Source organism: Poromitra crassiceps (assembly GCF_964638095.1).
Source record: "Poromitra crassiceps genome assembly, chromosome: 1".
NCBI classification, from domain to species: Eukaryota; Metazoa; Chordata; class Actinopteri; order Beryciformes; family Melamphaidae; genus Poromitra; species Poromitra crassiceps.
In genome coordinates, this window is record NC_139623.1 from 104,285,189 (window position 1) to 104,300,188 (window position 15,000).

General features: G+C 44.5%; 1 protein-coding gene across 1 annotated transcript in view; it reads left to right on the plus strand.

Annotated features, from left to right (window-relative positions):
* The window catches only part of kdm6bb (lysine (K)-specific demethylase 6B, b), a 38,066-nt gene that overhangs the window by 8,041 nt on the left and 15,025 nt on the right, over positions 1 to 15,000 (plus strand). Inside the window, exons 3-9 of the mRNA XM_083637115.1 lie at positions 1,531 to 1,654; positions 3,550 to 3,676; positions 7,994 to 8,216; positions 8,325 to 8,558; positions 8,689 to 8,844; positions 11,157 to 11,375; positions 12,534 to 15,000. The exon at positions 12,534 to 15,000 is cut by the window's right edge and continues 436 nt beyond it. Coding sequence (XP_083493241.1) covers positions 3,555 to 3,676; positions 7,994 to 8,216; positions 8,325 to 8,558; positions 8,689 to 8,844; positions 11,157 to 11,375; positions 12,534 to 15,000 — 3,421 coding nt within the window. The 5' untranslated portion in view covers positions 1,531 to 1,654; positions 3,550 to 3,554. The remainder of the gene's footprint in view (positions 1 to 1,530; positions 1,655 to 3,549; positions 3,677 to 7,993; positions 8,217 to 8,324; positions 8,559 to 8,688; positions 8,845 to 11,156; positions 11,376 to 12,533) is intronic.

The window sequence follows — 15,000 nt, forward strand, 5'->3', positions numbered from 1 at the left end:
ATGGCGAAGGCATGACCCGCCCATCTCTGCCTCTGATTGGCGCAGGAGACGAGGAGATACGCAGGATAGGATAGCCAAGCGAATGTGATTCGATCAACAATGTTTGACGCTAGGCCAATCAGAGGCAGAGAAGAGCGGGTCATGCCTTCGCGCACGTCACAGAGACGCAGACGATTACCGGTTGAAAGGTCAACATGTGTAAACTGTCTGGACATTTTATTTATTGCTAAATTGTTATTTATTGTTATAAGTTCTTCTTGAAGGGCGCTGGGCATGCCTTCACTGTAAAAAGTAAAATTTAAATTTAAAAAATCATAAAGGGCACTTTGGGCATCAGGGGAGAATGGGCACCCCTAGCACCCCCATCTGCACGTGCCTGTACATGACGCACGTGGTCCTGGGCCGAAGTTGCCCTTGTTTAAGCTAAACAGGGACAGTGGATGAGCTGGGAGCGTAAGTGCAAAGAGGAAGAAACTACATTATTTAGAAATAATTATGGAGGTATGTAGGAATGGAAATACATTTGTGCTACTGTCACCTTAAAACAACCAGACCAGAGGTGGAGACTCCATGTCCTGTGTGTTTACTATTTAGATACAGCAGCGCTAGACGTACACTGTTAGGATACAAAGTTAGAAGTCTATTCTTCATGTGTTAGGAAAGATGCCTTATGCATCAATGTGGTTTTGTAATGACAGTTTTAACTCGCCAACATAAACATTCTAAATTGCCCCAAGCTTACTTCCTGTCACAGTGTTTGCTGTCGTACAATAACTAACAGGACATAGGCTATGTTCCAAACTGTTCCCTAGCAACACAATTCCGTGAAAACCGTCTATGAAGCCAAGAAAGAGCAGTTATATAGAAAGCAGTTAGGAGCTTCTCTTAACTGCTTTCTATATAACTGCCCTTTTAGATTAGATAGATAGAGCAGTTAGGAGAAGCTAGGGATCAGAAAATGCGTGCAGACATAGACCTCCTAGTCACATCCACTACCAGGTTCAGGGCACAGAGTGAGAGAAACCCTTCAGCAGCACTGCCACACGTTTTCTTCTCCCTTCCTCTCTGTTCGTGAGGTTGCTAATGGTCCTTCATCTTGGTACTATGTCTATTTTAGCATTGGTTGCTTGTCCACTGCTGTGGTAGCTGCTGGGTGGCAGTGATTAGCCAGAGGCTGAATGCACACTGCAGCTCTGGCTGACTGATGATATGGCCACTAACCAGACACAGTGCAGTGGAACACACACACAGCACGGCCCGCCAAATACAATCTCAAACAGATAGACCATATGACACTGCTGTGTGGATGCAAACCACACCCATGATGGGAATGTAAAGCTAATTTATTGTGAGGCCAGCATAAGCAGCATTTAATGTGCAGACATGGTATACCGCAGCCCTTATGCATGTCGTTCTCTCTCTCCCTTTGTCTCTCTCTCTCTCTCTCTCCCTCTCTGTCGGTCTCTCTCTGTCTGTCTGTCTGTCTCTCTCTCTCTCACTTTCTCTCTCTCCTCTGTCTCTTGTCCACAGGTATTTGTCTGATGAAGATCGTAAGATTGAGACGTCAATAAACTCTGACCGGGAGCAAATTCATTGTGTGCAGACATTACTTTATTTTTCAAGTGGAGGGCTTCCCAGACACAGACCAAGACTGGTAAAGACAGAACATTCATATTTGTCTCTGTTCTCTTGTGCGTTTTTGTTTCTTGTTTCTGCCCACCATGTGGAAGTATCCATTTCTATAAACTACATTAAACATGAAAACACAGGAATTTGTCAGCTGCCCAGAGAAGCCAGGTAACTATCTATCTATCTATCTATCTATCTATCTATCTATCTATCTATCTATCTATCTATCTATCTATCTATCTATCTATCTATCTACTGGATCGATCTATCTATCTATCTATCTATCTATCTATCTATCTATCTATCTATCTATCTATCTATCTATCTACCTATCTATCTACATATCTATCTATCATCTATCTATCTATCTATCTATCTATCTACTGTATCTATCTATCTACCTATCTATCTATATATCTATCTATCTATCTATCTATATATCTATCTATATCTATCTCTATAAAAGGGGCAATCATCAGTGATGTCATTCATCACAGCGGTCGAGCCGCAGGGCGGACGAGGCCGCGCAGCGGCTGAGCTGTGTATGCGAGCTGCAATTCATCCACATACTTTTCTTAATGAGTCACATGTCTGACAAGTGACATTCATACAACTCTAAAACAGCCAGCTCTAACCTTTTTTAATGCCTTTTTACCACAGCGCTGGACCAGCGGTCCCGCTGAAATCATGAGATGGAAAAGTCAGGACAGTCAGTCAGTCATGCAGTCACTCATAGACGTTTAGTGAGTTTAGTGGGAAAATGGCCATAGCTCGGGATAGGAGGGTGGTAGAGTCAGGATTCAAGGGGTGGGTAGGATTACTGCCTAGAGGGATATGGATAGTTTTTTTTGGGGGGGGGGAGCGCCATGTCTAAAAGGTTTGCATTTGTTAGAAAGTTTACTCCTACAATCCTCTGGCAGTAGAGATGAGGTTGTGGCAGAAGAGACTGCAGAGTGGAGGAGAGGATGTGCAGAGATGCAGGTTAGAACAGATATGGATGAGATGAGACAGGAGAGGAGGCGAATGAGGGAAAGAGCAGGGGAGGCAGGCAGGATAGCTTAGCCAGCGATAAAAAGGACAGATAAAATATGACTTGTTGTCAACTGTACATACCCTGCATTCTTTGTAAAGAAATATTTATATAGCCTGCACACTATTTCTTCCTCGTGTTTTTTTAAACTGATGTCCAATTTTTTCCTCACAGCTACCAGTCACTCTGTGGTACTAGTACTAGGACAATTGCCAGGTGTGAAATACAAGCATATTGTATAGAGAAATTATCTGATGATCAAAATAGATTAACAGATTTTTTTTTTTTATTATTGCATTTTTACTGAAATTCATGTGTTGAAAATGCAGGGACACACAGGAATATGGGTTTGCATGGCACAAATGCCATTAAGACCGATTAAACACACATGAATGAGTTGCTGCATGGAACTGTGGAAATTGTATTCTGTGTTGCGTTCACTTGTTGCTCCACACATTAGAACAAGTGATTGGGTGTAACTTTGATTGGAGGGCTTTTACTGTATTTACTGTAATGCCATGTTTTCCAAATTAAAATGTAACTTAATGGAATGCATTGCGAGTAGACTGTGAGTGCTGAATCAGCATCCAAGAACTGGAGTCACCTTGGCTCTCAAACAGTTAATCACAGCCAAGGTTTGGTTGTGCTTGCATTTAAATTTGATTGATTATTTGATCATATTTTATAACATACAGATATGAGAATTATTCAGAAATACTTTCCAATGCAGAGTAAGTAAGCATCATTATTGCATACTGTAGCAACAGCAAATTAACCGAGGTCTGATTGGATGAAATGGCCGATTTCTGACAATACTCTCTTCCATTTCTTATCTTGTCTTTTTTTTGTCCTAACAACATCATCCGTGTTAAACAACATCTCCTTTGCAGGCTGGATGTATCACCCAGCAGAGCTGTACTCTGGCCATAACACATGGGACTCCTACCAAGCTGGAGGACCTAACAGAGGACAATGGGCTCCCATGAACAGCCGCCCTTGGAGCCAAACAAACAGCAGGTCAGCAGCACTCTCACACACTTTGTGCTTCCTTTCTTCGTGTCACTATCTGTACCAGAGTATTTTTTCTGTATCTTTATAGTTTAAAATCCCCATTCATGACATGACAATTCTTGTCAGATCAGAGACATCCATACCAGCAGATATGATACCACAATATTTATTGCATGAAAGTGTGAACACGATACTGTTAGGGTGGGACCACCAGTGCTATCAATACAGCAATAATGGACCACTTAGCTGGTGGTGTTGATACCCCCACCGCCGCTCCCATGGGAGAGCCATGTTACTGATGAGGCTGGTAAGGAGTAGGATAACGTTCAAACAAACTGGCATAAGCCAGCAGCGAGCACACTCACCGGTGTTTTTAAAGTTTCGGTGCACGGCACAGGAGATACTTAGTAGGAGAAGGAGAGCCAGCACACAAAAATGTCCTTTCGTTGAGTTTATTCCAGCTTAACACCAGGTACAGCACACGGACGTTTCAGCCTAACGGCCTTCTTCAGCGTAACACGCTGAAGAAGGCCGTTGTAATAATATATTACATTTCTCAAATGCATGTTTTGGATAAATTGAGGGGAGGAAATCCATCACAACACCACTGCACAGCTGCTGTAACAGCTGCCTGGAATGGCTCGTTAAAAAACAACAATGCAACATAGAAAACCTAGGTCTAAGTTAAAATGAGTCAACACTTTGGCTTAAAATATGTGGCTGTATTTGACGCAGAAGAAAATTCACCAAATAAAAGCCTAGCATGTCTTCTTGGATTATCCAAATGTTTGGCCGGGAAGCTAAGTAGGGTCACAGTGACCTCTGCGACCTCTCTTCATGGGGTCAAGCGAGCTCTCAGCCAGACTCACAAGCTCTTTATTACTGAGCCTTTCAAACAACTTCATGGTCAGTGAGGTCAAGGCAGCTCGTCTGTGGTCACTGAGCTCTCGGGAGGATCTGTTAGTGATCTATTAGACTGGCTCCGTATGGAATTTGCTCTTTTTGTCTTGAAAGGTTCATCACAGTTCTTGTAATGAAAGGAGTGTTGTAGGGCCCAAGAAAGCTATAGTCGGCTAACCTAAAAGAAAATACTTAGTCTTATAATCTTAAAATATGGAGTCTTTTATTCAAACCGTTATCAATGTTCTATAGCCGAAAGGCTGTGGGCTAACAACTTCATATTCTACCAACAAGTGTTGTTGGACTCTTTTCTTTAGGTTCATGTTTTTGTTTAAGTACCTTGAAGAGCAAGTAGCTGCACATCTGTTCTATATTTTGAACCTAAAAATCTGGCAAGGGAGGGACAATGAATGAACCCCTCCCCCCCCCTCCCTAAAGAGTTATCGTTGAGGCACCCTTGAGTAGACAGTTAACCCCCAATTGCTCCAATGCAGTTGCTCAGTAAAAGATTTTGGTTGTACTGGGAAGATCCCTGGTGTGAATGTGTGTAACAAACTCTATGAATGTGAAGTAGGGTGTTGCTGAGAAAGTGTACATGCTCAGCAAACCATACAGTTTAAAAAGAGGGAACTCTCAGACTTGTTTCATGCTTGCGTGTATTTCGTTGCCAAAAATATATTCCTCAGCTGTCACTTGAGACAGTTAAATAGGGGTTTTCTGTATGATTATTACCAAAAACAATCAATTGCCATTTTCCCTTTTGCTACAGATGTCAAGGAGGGCGCAATCAATTAAATCATCCAACCTCAAGTCATGTTTATAGTATGTGAGTGAAAGACCTCAACAGCCCAGTATAAAAGTAATTTCACTTACAGATATCTTAATCATGTTGCACATTTTGCAGTTTTGCTGCTTGTAGACCACCTTTACAATGTCTGGTCTCACAGATCTTCTGTACTGTATTCTACCTTATCTGGTCATAGAACTACTTGAATGGATAGAGAGAGAATGTCCATTAAAATATTGAAAGGCAACATAGCTGGTACCTTGAAGATAGTGTAGAGCAGTGGTTCCCAAACTTAGGGTCGCAACCCTAAGTGGGGTCGCCTGGAATTCAAATAGGGTTGCCTGAAATTTCAATTTCAATTTTCTTTTTTTCTTTTTCTTTTTTACACCACACACAATTTAATATTACCGAAGATGATTAGGGTCATTTGCGATTTTTTTTTTTAGTTTTGAGTTTAAAGTGATCTCTAAGATTTCAGTTTTTCTCTTGGGTGACACCTATGACGGTGGGTGGTAATTGCAGGTGAGATCAAAACAGTATAATGTCACTATATACTGCAAAGGCTTCATCCAAATGGACATAGCCTCAATCAACATTGTGAGTGACTAATCTTGTGAGTGAGATTAAAGTCAGAATTCGAAGTTACTGTCAAGAATTTTGAGGAAAAAAGTCTGAATTTTTAGATTAAAGTCAGAATTCTCAGATGACTGTAAATTTAGAATTCTGCGGGGGGAAAGAAGCATAATGTGACATCACTGACGATGTCACTGATGATATTATCGATGGTCTACCGGAATTTGAAATGTCTCGGTCCCTAGATTTTTGTGACGTCAAAATAGGGTCCCAAAAAAGTTTGGAAACCCCTGCTGTAGAGCAACATAACAATAGAACAGTCTTGATAATGCTAACATGGAAATAAGTATTGGTTTTGTGTTACCCTGCTAGCTGGGCACTTCTCGCTCATACTGAGCATTAGCGCCCGGTGACCCACTTAACATTTCCCCATAGACCAGCTTTCCGCTCTCGCAGCTAGGTCTTAAAAGATTATTTACCTGAGCCAGAAACTTGAAGTGAAGACCCTATCCGATGCGCAACATCCTCTTCTAGATGGCGACAGATGCTTCCAACTTGTTGCATAAAATCCACTTTTACGTCTTTTATATCAAAAAGTTTAATGCAATACCATTCAGGAAGTGTGGGGGGCAGTACGGACAGCGACGCACTGTGTTTACACTACTGCCCCCCAATGGCAGTGGTGGCATAAGCCACTTCTTAACATGCAGTGGAATCCGTATTATAACCCGCTCCTAGCCGGTTGGCCTGCATGTTAAACAACAATTAGCCGGCCTACGCGCACTCCCGCGAGTCCGTATCATATTCATCTCGCTCGCCGGTGTAGGATCCGGATTAGCGCAAAAGGAGCTGCTGTTTAACTCTGGCAGCTCATGATCCTGTTCATGTAGGCTAGCTGTTATGTGGGCGGGTGGTGGTAGTTTATTAATTAATGAATCGTTCGGGCAATCACTTATATCAACGAGCAAACTCACGGTTTCCTCAAGTGCTGCAAAAATGGCTTGAATTGTTTGGCAGAGGGATCCCAACGCGCTTCAGCTATGCAGGCAGCCAGGTCCAGTGCATCAGGAGGGACGCTTACTGCTGCGCTGCTTGCTTGCTCCCATGTCAGAAAAAGCCTAGCTTTTGTGGGGAGAAATACATTGAAAACTAGTCAGATATGACTTGAATGCCACTTGTAAAATAAATCACCCACAGTGATTGACGACGGTCCGACCACTATTTTGACTGGGCGGCTTTATGTAGCCTAACAAAGGCGGAAGCGCTCATTTTTGGCACATTGCCAACCCTCGTGGTCGGAATGGACTCCGTTAAAACGGCATGTTTTTGAAGTCTCCAGATTTGTCGCTAACGTTAGTCTCTTCTGAGAAGTTTTCTCGAGTTGGATGCAACCAATTCTATTGTGTGTCAGCCATTTGAGGCAGGCGGTGTTGTGTGACTGTGCGTCCACACTGCGGAGAGGATAGGAGCTGACTGACTGATAGCCTATATCGAGACATATAGGCCTAGCCTAACTTTTGTGGGGAGAAATACATTTAAAACCAGTCAGATATGACTTGAATGCCACTTGTAAAATAAATCACCCACAGTGATTGACGACGGTGCGACCACTATTTTGACTGCCTCATTTTTGGCACAATGCCAGGAATGGACCCTCTGTTAAAACGGCATGTTTTTGAATGGAGTTTGGTTACAAATTCGCTAAAGCTGTTTCCTATCACATTTCTTGTTATCGATACATGCTACCCCCCCCCCCCCCCCCCCGCCCACTGGCAGAAAAAACGGCTCATATCCAGTTGTTTCTAAACAAAGACCCCTCATGTTTAAAAAGGTAAAACCTGAAAATATCCTGTTCTGGCTAGCCTGACATGATCCAGACTTCATGTTTAAAAGGCACTATAGTGTTCATAATTCCAGAGGCGTCTGAACATGTTATGCACTGTCCACACAAATGCTCATTTCTCTGCCAGCATCATTACAAATCTGTGTCTTAGATGTGCCAAGTGATATTACCCTGATAGATGCTTTTTGCTCATCCAGGGTTTTGTTTGTCTTGTGCTTAGGGGGGAGAGAACAGCCAATCATGCCCCAGAAAAGGGTCCTCCGAAGGGGCACAGACTGCCACTACGACATTGGGACTGCAGGGACCAGCCTTACGAGGGCCAGAGCTGGCACCACAACTCCACACGCACATTCCACCACCGAGCTGGCAGCCACAGTGATTATCCAACGGGGCCGGGAGAACGCTACATGAACTGGGACAACAATGCCAACAACAACTCCACGGTGAGAGTTGTTTGAATATGGCATACCTACTAGGTTTCATATTAGAAGGCAGATGTTAACTAGAAGTCTATTATTTCAACATTTTGATAACAACTGTGTACCTTCCAGTATGGGGGTCCTCGCCCATATCACAACAGAGAGCTGCTGTCGCCACCGGAGAGGTGGGCCCCCTCAGAGTGTGGCAGGACCTTCCCAGGCAGAATGATAGACCACAGACCAGGGCCCTGGAAACGGCCGGCCCACCACCATCGACGAGACCAGCTTCACCAGCACAGTCCACCCCCACAGCAACCCTTAGAAGACTGCCCCGCCAAGAGGAGGAGGAACTCTGGCTCTGATCAGGTGATATTAGTTGACTAAGTAGGCTACAACAAATCTCGATTCATTCAAAACATAGCTGAACAATAGCACCACCTAATGGCAGAAAACAATCCAGTTCAACAAGATATTTTCCCTTGTGCTCTCTGTTTAGTCATCTCACACTGGGTCAAAGCATGTAGCTTTGCTCACCCATGCCCCGTCGCCACCTCATTACCATCGTAGCAACCAGGATGACTGGAAGCCTCTAAGTGACAGGGCAGGTCATTGCCGTCACTCTGACCACAGGACCTCACCAACACAGCAACAGGTAACCTTGTATAACTTTTTACTGACATCGGGAAATTACTAAAAAATTACTAAAATGAGCATTGCTAGTGATAGAACTTAAGCAGAATGTCTGTATTTTTCAACCTCGACCCTATTAAATAAATAAATAACAAATGAATAAATAACAAATAACAAATAAAATTTTCCAAAACAAAAATGTGTTATGCCTGTCAAAACAAAAGGCTGAAACAAAAGATGTAGGAGTCTGACACAATGTAAATGTTTAAAGTCTTTTTACTGACTGAAGAAGGGCAACTGAAAACAGTACAGGGTGTGGTTTATATTCCCAGGCACACAATAGGCAGAATGAAGCAAAGTCAATAAAGTAATGCCACTTAATCCAGTCTTCCGGTTCCAAAGAGAAAGCTCCACTAATAAACTAAGAGTCAATTCAGGAACATATAAACTAAACAGTAAACGTCCAACTTTCCCACATAGGGGAAAGATCAGGTAAGGTTTACAAAGTCAACATTTACAGAATCCAAACGAAAGCAAAGCGCCATTCCAGCTCACTGTCAAACTCATGATATCCACAGACGGGCAGACGCAGACAGGCAGGGCAGAGCAGTTCTGTGGCGTTGGACAGTGTCAGTAGTGTCCAAGTTTCAGCACCGGCTATCTGTGAAGAGAGATGCTAAATAGAGCCGTCGGCAGGTACATTACATCTGAGATAATTGCAAGCCGAGAGATACCACCTGCTCAATCACTCGCTGGCAGTAAATCAACCATGCGTCTAGACCGCCGCCTTCCTTCAGCACCTTGGACAGTGCTCGATGTAGACGGGCCCTCAGTGCTACTGGAAGCAACAGCTTGCCAGCCAGTTATCTCAATGTGAACAGAAATTGGTGCAGAATTGATGAAGATCGCAACCGCATTACGCGCATGCCCCTCCTCCCTCGGCAGCCTGCACGGACGTCCAGTAAACAAGCTTATTTTTGCAACGGACACAGGCTCAGATTGTTATTGTAGAAGAGAGAGAGAAAAAGAATGCTTGTATTACCTTGCAGCAGCATGTTCACCCCCTCTTTCTGCCTGTTCCTCCTCTGTCCCTCCATGCCCTTCAGTTTGTATCTACTGTATTCACCTTATGTTCATACGCGGGGGTGGGCCAAATTCTTCCGGGTTGTGTTAACACTTCCGGCGGTCACGGCAGACGTCACCAAGTCAGAAGAAGAGAGTTGTTTTTGTAGCGGACAGTGCAGGGGGTAAAACAAAGAACGTAGCCTACTACTTTGAGCTCGGTACACAGCAAGCAAGCGGAGTATCCACTGTTAGCCAGGTCAGATAACATTATCGTTGACAATGACAAGCACTTTCTTGTAAAACATACTTGGACTCCAACAAAGAAAGCTTCAGATGGTTTTCTCTCATCAGAGCGCAGCGCGAGCCACTTACGTCTATAAGACCTGCAGATGTTAATGTAATTCCCTGGAATGCGAGAGTTAACGAGCCAGTTACATGGCATTGCATTCTTAGACATTGCCGTTTGCTTTTATTTGGTATGTTACATACAATTGGCAAAATTATTAGTTAATTCAGAGTTAGATGATATTGGAGCAGCTGGCCTTTTTCTTTTTCTTTTTTTTAGCCGGAAGTCGTGACATGACCACACAACCGGGTCAAATGGGCGTGGCTACATAAGGTGAATATAACGTTACTCCAGCTCAAATAAACACGGGCGGTCATCAAATTCAAATGCCTCGTCCATATTCTTGAAATTAGCTAAATATTCAGCCATAACTTCCGCAATCTTTCAGCTACACTTTCTGTTACACTAAGCGAAACATGGCAGCTCCCGGCTTGCCCCACCACAGCTGACTTTTCCTACAACAATGCAACTCTCGCGAGACTCTCATGGTTACACAGTCCCAGGATCAGGAGGCAGTTTAAGGTAAATGAGCCTGTGCGTGGCAAAAATAAGCTCTTTACAGGATGTGCATACACGGTGTGGCTATGCCCCATCTGGCTCTGTTCCAGCCAGGTTGCACGGCTGGATCTTCCTCAATACTGAATTTTTTGTCTAATTAGTTAAGTTAAATGTAAAGAAAATAATAATGATAATAATAATAATAATAATAATAAGGTCCAGTTTGAAAAATACAGAAATTCTCCTTTAAATTGACCAAGAAGATGGCTCATGATTGATTTATATTATATCCACTTCCTTGGTCTTGAAAATAGTAGGAAACCTCTAAACTGTGAACTGGAGGACAAGGCCTGTATAACAGTATCCTATCAGTTAAACGTCATAGCTGTTCTCCCTCTCACTCTCATCATCCTCACCTGACCCAGAGCTGCAGCAGCAGACCACCACACCATGGCAGCAGAGGGAAGGTTGACCGAAAGATCCCGTCTTCACCAGCAGACCACACCCGTGTGCCTTACAGCGGCCAAAACCATCACCATCACTATCAACGGCACACAGGCCAACCTAGAGCCCCACAGCACAGCCCCCTGCTGCCCCCTCTGGAGGGCAGGGGCAGCCGGGGCCACCAACACAAGCAAAGCACAGTAAGGAACCATTTAAATAAACAGCATGAACACAGAAAATCATATTGGCAACTGTAGGATGCATAACGTTCTATTTAAGCAATAGATCACGACAAGCCGTGGTATATGCTCATTATACCACACCTAAGGGTCATGCTTAGGTGGTATAATGAGCATATCATGGCCTGAAGTGAGCTATGGCTTTTATAAAATACCACTAAATTTGGTAGTTGTAAAACAGTTGTATCAACGAGCAACAGATTGTCAAAAAGAATTTTACCATTGATGAAAAACGTGACTTGAACATACTGTAACAACCCAACAAAAACCATCAAGTGTTGGTGACAAACCGCTAACGGCTAACGTAGCTAGCTAATGCTTGTGACTAGGTGGGACAGAGGAGTTGTATGAAATACATCTCCTAAGGCTAAACAAGACCAAACTAAAATGAGGACTTGGAGAAGTCAGCAAGTAAGTTGGACTAACGTTACAAGTTCTGAAAATGTGTGCCTTCGTTACTTAGTCCAGCTAAACGGTATCGGCTGTTCATTATGTCTATGAAAGGCAGCTGTGCTAGGCTAACATTACTCGCAAGCGCTAACATTAGCACTTCCTAGCACAGCACGTTGTTTCACAGTACAACCGATGCTGGAATGAGACACGTTTTCAGAACTTACCACTTCAGTCCTACATCCTCGCTCACTTCCAAGTCGTCCCCTTTGTTATTGCGGTCCAGAATCCGGTATTCCATGAAACTGGTGTGTTAGCCAGGGAGCCCAGACAGATTCAGCTCCAGTACTGCCAGCAAGCAGCCATCTCTCACAGGCAAGACTGCTGCCGGTTGCCGTGGGCACCATGTCTCTAGTGATTGGTTAGGGAAAATTGAAGCCCCTCCCCTCATAGAAATCCCTGACTGCAATCTCAGACTAGAAGAGGAAATGAGTTTGAAAATTCAGTCTGAATATCAGGCTAGGCATTACTTTCACTTCCTGGAAAATTGAGTATCCTTCTTCGTGACCTCATGCTGCACTAGTAGTCATGTACATTTCTACCCTAAACAAACACCCGATTTTTTGAACAATCCTCCCATTGTTCAAGTTCAAGTTCATTATGGTTTTGTGTTATTGAGTGTTTTAGTCCAGAGAAGATATCCTAATATCTGTCATCTTCACTCCATAGGAAGTTCAGCGCACTAATGTAAGGGGCAAGTTAAGGAGTCCGCCCCTCTCCGAGACCTCTGGTGCAGACCCTCCTCCCTATGTGTCCCTCAACTCCAGCCCCAAAGATGGAAGCTCTACTGCCATCAGTCCTCGTGCTCCTTCCAGTCCCTCTACATACACCACAGCCAATGGGAGAAAAGATCCATCAGTCATTCATCAGCGGAAGCCTGGCAAAAGCGTAGGAACTGCTACATCGCAACACAGAGGACAACAGAAACTCCAGGCAAGCCCCATCCATACTCATACCCCTAGTCCTACATCTACTGCTTGTCTAACATCTTCCCCTGGTCCAAGCTCTGGGTTCCACATCTCAGAGGTCAAATTCAGGAAGACCTCACAGCCCCTTGACTCTCAACAGTCCCCACACAACAGCATATCAAGAGACAGCAAACCCGAGAGAGAGTTTGGAGAACACAAAAAACCTGAGGGCAAACATAAGGATAAACAGCGGAAAAAAGAGAGGAAGGATGAAATGCGGAAGGTAAAGAGAAAAGGTGAGGAGAGAAAAAGGCGGAAGAAAAAAGAAGCCAAAAGGAAAGATAGTTTGTATTTTTTTCCCTGTAAATTGCAAGAAGAAAGCTACAAAGCAGACAGAAAAAAGAAAAAGGAGAAATTAGCGAAGGAGGGAAAGAATGAGTCGGGTTCAAGAACTAAAATCACAGAAAAAACACAAAAGCAAATGTTGACATCCCCCTCTACATACTACTCAGCAGGAGTGTTTACATCCCCCTCTACATGCTACTCAGCAGGAGTGTTTACATCCCCCTCTACATGCTACTCAGCAGAAGTGTTTACACCCCCCTCTACATGCTACTCAGCAGGAGAGCCCAAAACGAGCCAGACTAAGATTCAGACTCCACCTCTGAGGCCAGAGAAGCAAGGCCAGTCTCTGCGGAAAGCACCCACCCCATCCAAACACAAACACAGGCCGAGGAACGACAGAGCACAGAGGACACCACACAGACATCAGGCACCTATAAATACTAAAAATACTTCTGTGGATCTCTCATCCCCTGGTGGAGCTCCTCATCCCAGATGTATTTCACCACACCCGTCAGGAAATCACAAAATGGCAGAACAGCGCTGCAACCCACCCAAACTCCATGTCAAGAAGAAAGTAATACGGCCTCTGCCCGCTAACACCAGCCCCAAACAGACCAGCAAGAAGCGCCCCATCCTTACATCCCCATCAGAAGGCAGATCAAAAGTAAAGCCAGATGATACACACCCTCCCCTTTCAGATAAATCCTTAGCACCTCTTAGTACAGAGAGTTCCATTAGATGTGAGGAGCCCATCCATGGCAAAGCAAGCAGACAAGGAGGGGTCCTTAATGCCCCGGACCTGCAGCCTGCAGCCGTGATGGAGAATGTCCTGGAGCTGGGAGACAACCCCGCGGCCAGCCCCCCTGTGCTCAGCTGGCAAGGCTCTCCAGTATCCAGTGAAGATGAGGACGAGCTAGATAAGGGTGTGATGATACGACCTGTCCTCCAACCCAGTCCCACCCATTGCTTTTCTCCACCTCATGGAGACAGTGAGAGGTACGATGCAAATACGGAGCCCTGTGAAGGTAGAATGTCGTATTTGTGCCGTAACAACATGGCTAAGCTCGGCAGTCTACCTTCCACAGCTAAACCAGTTTCTGAGGAAGAAGAGGAGGAAGAAATGGACAACAGTACAGACACATCTGGCTCACTTTTTCGTCGGTTTCGCCACCATAAGACGGGGTTGGATGATGTCTTCAAGAGCCTGGCCACGTTTCTGGGTGGTCAGAGGGTCACATGTCGGGGTGGTCCATTTGGACGCCCTCCTTCTGACACCACAGGAGGGGTGAAGTACTCCTCTTCTCTTGCGCTGGGGCCAGAGATCCAGGAGCATCAGGATTCCTCTCCCTCATCCGATCCCACAACGTCCTCTAGGCCCGCTGACCAATCACCAACCCACGCTACCTCGGACACACTATTGAAATCCCACAGTCCCACAGATCCCAGTCATCCTGTCACAGATAGTCTGGACCAGAAGCAGGAAGAGATTGAGAAAGATGTAAAAGAGATGACGGAGGCTAGGGATATGGAGATTCTCCCTGAGAGAACAGAGTCATCTCTTTTGTCTGGGTCACTGAGTGCTGAGCTGAGACTGACCACCACACATACAGGCTCTATCACGGGCCTCCTCCCTGTCCACACCAAGCAAGAGAGAGCAAACAGTGAATGGATGGGACAGAATCACGCAGACAGAAAGAGGAAACAAGCAAATGAGGACGGGGGACGAGAAGGAGAGGTCAAGATCAAGAGAAAGGGAGAAGAAAGCAGTGAAAATGGAGCAAATGAAACTAAGAACTTTGGAGAAAAGACTGAATGTAGGACAGCAACTGTTTCATCCTCAGTGCCATTCTCCTCTAGTAACTCATCCAAAACGCTCAAAGATA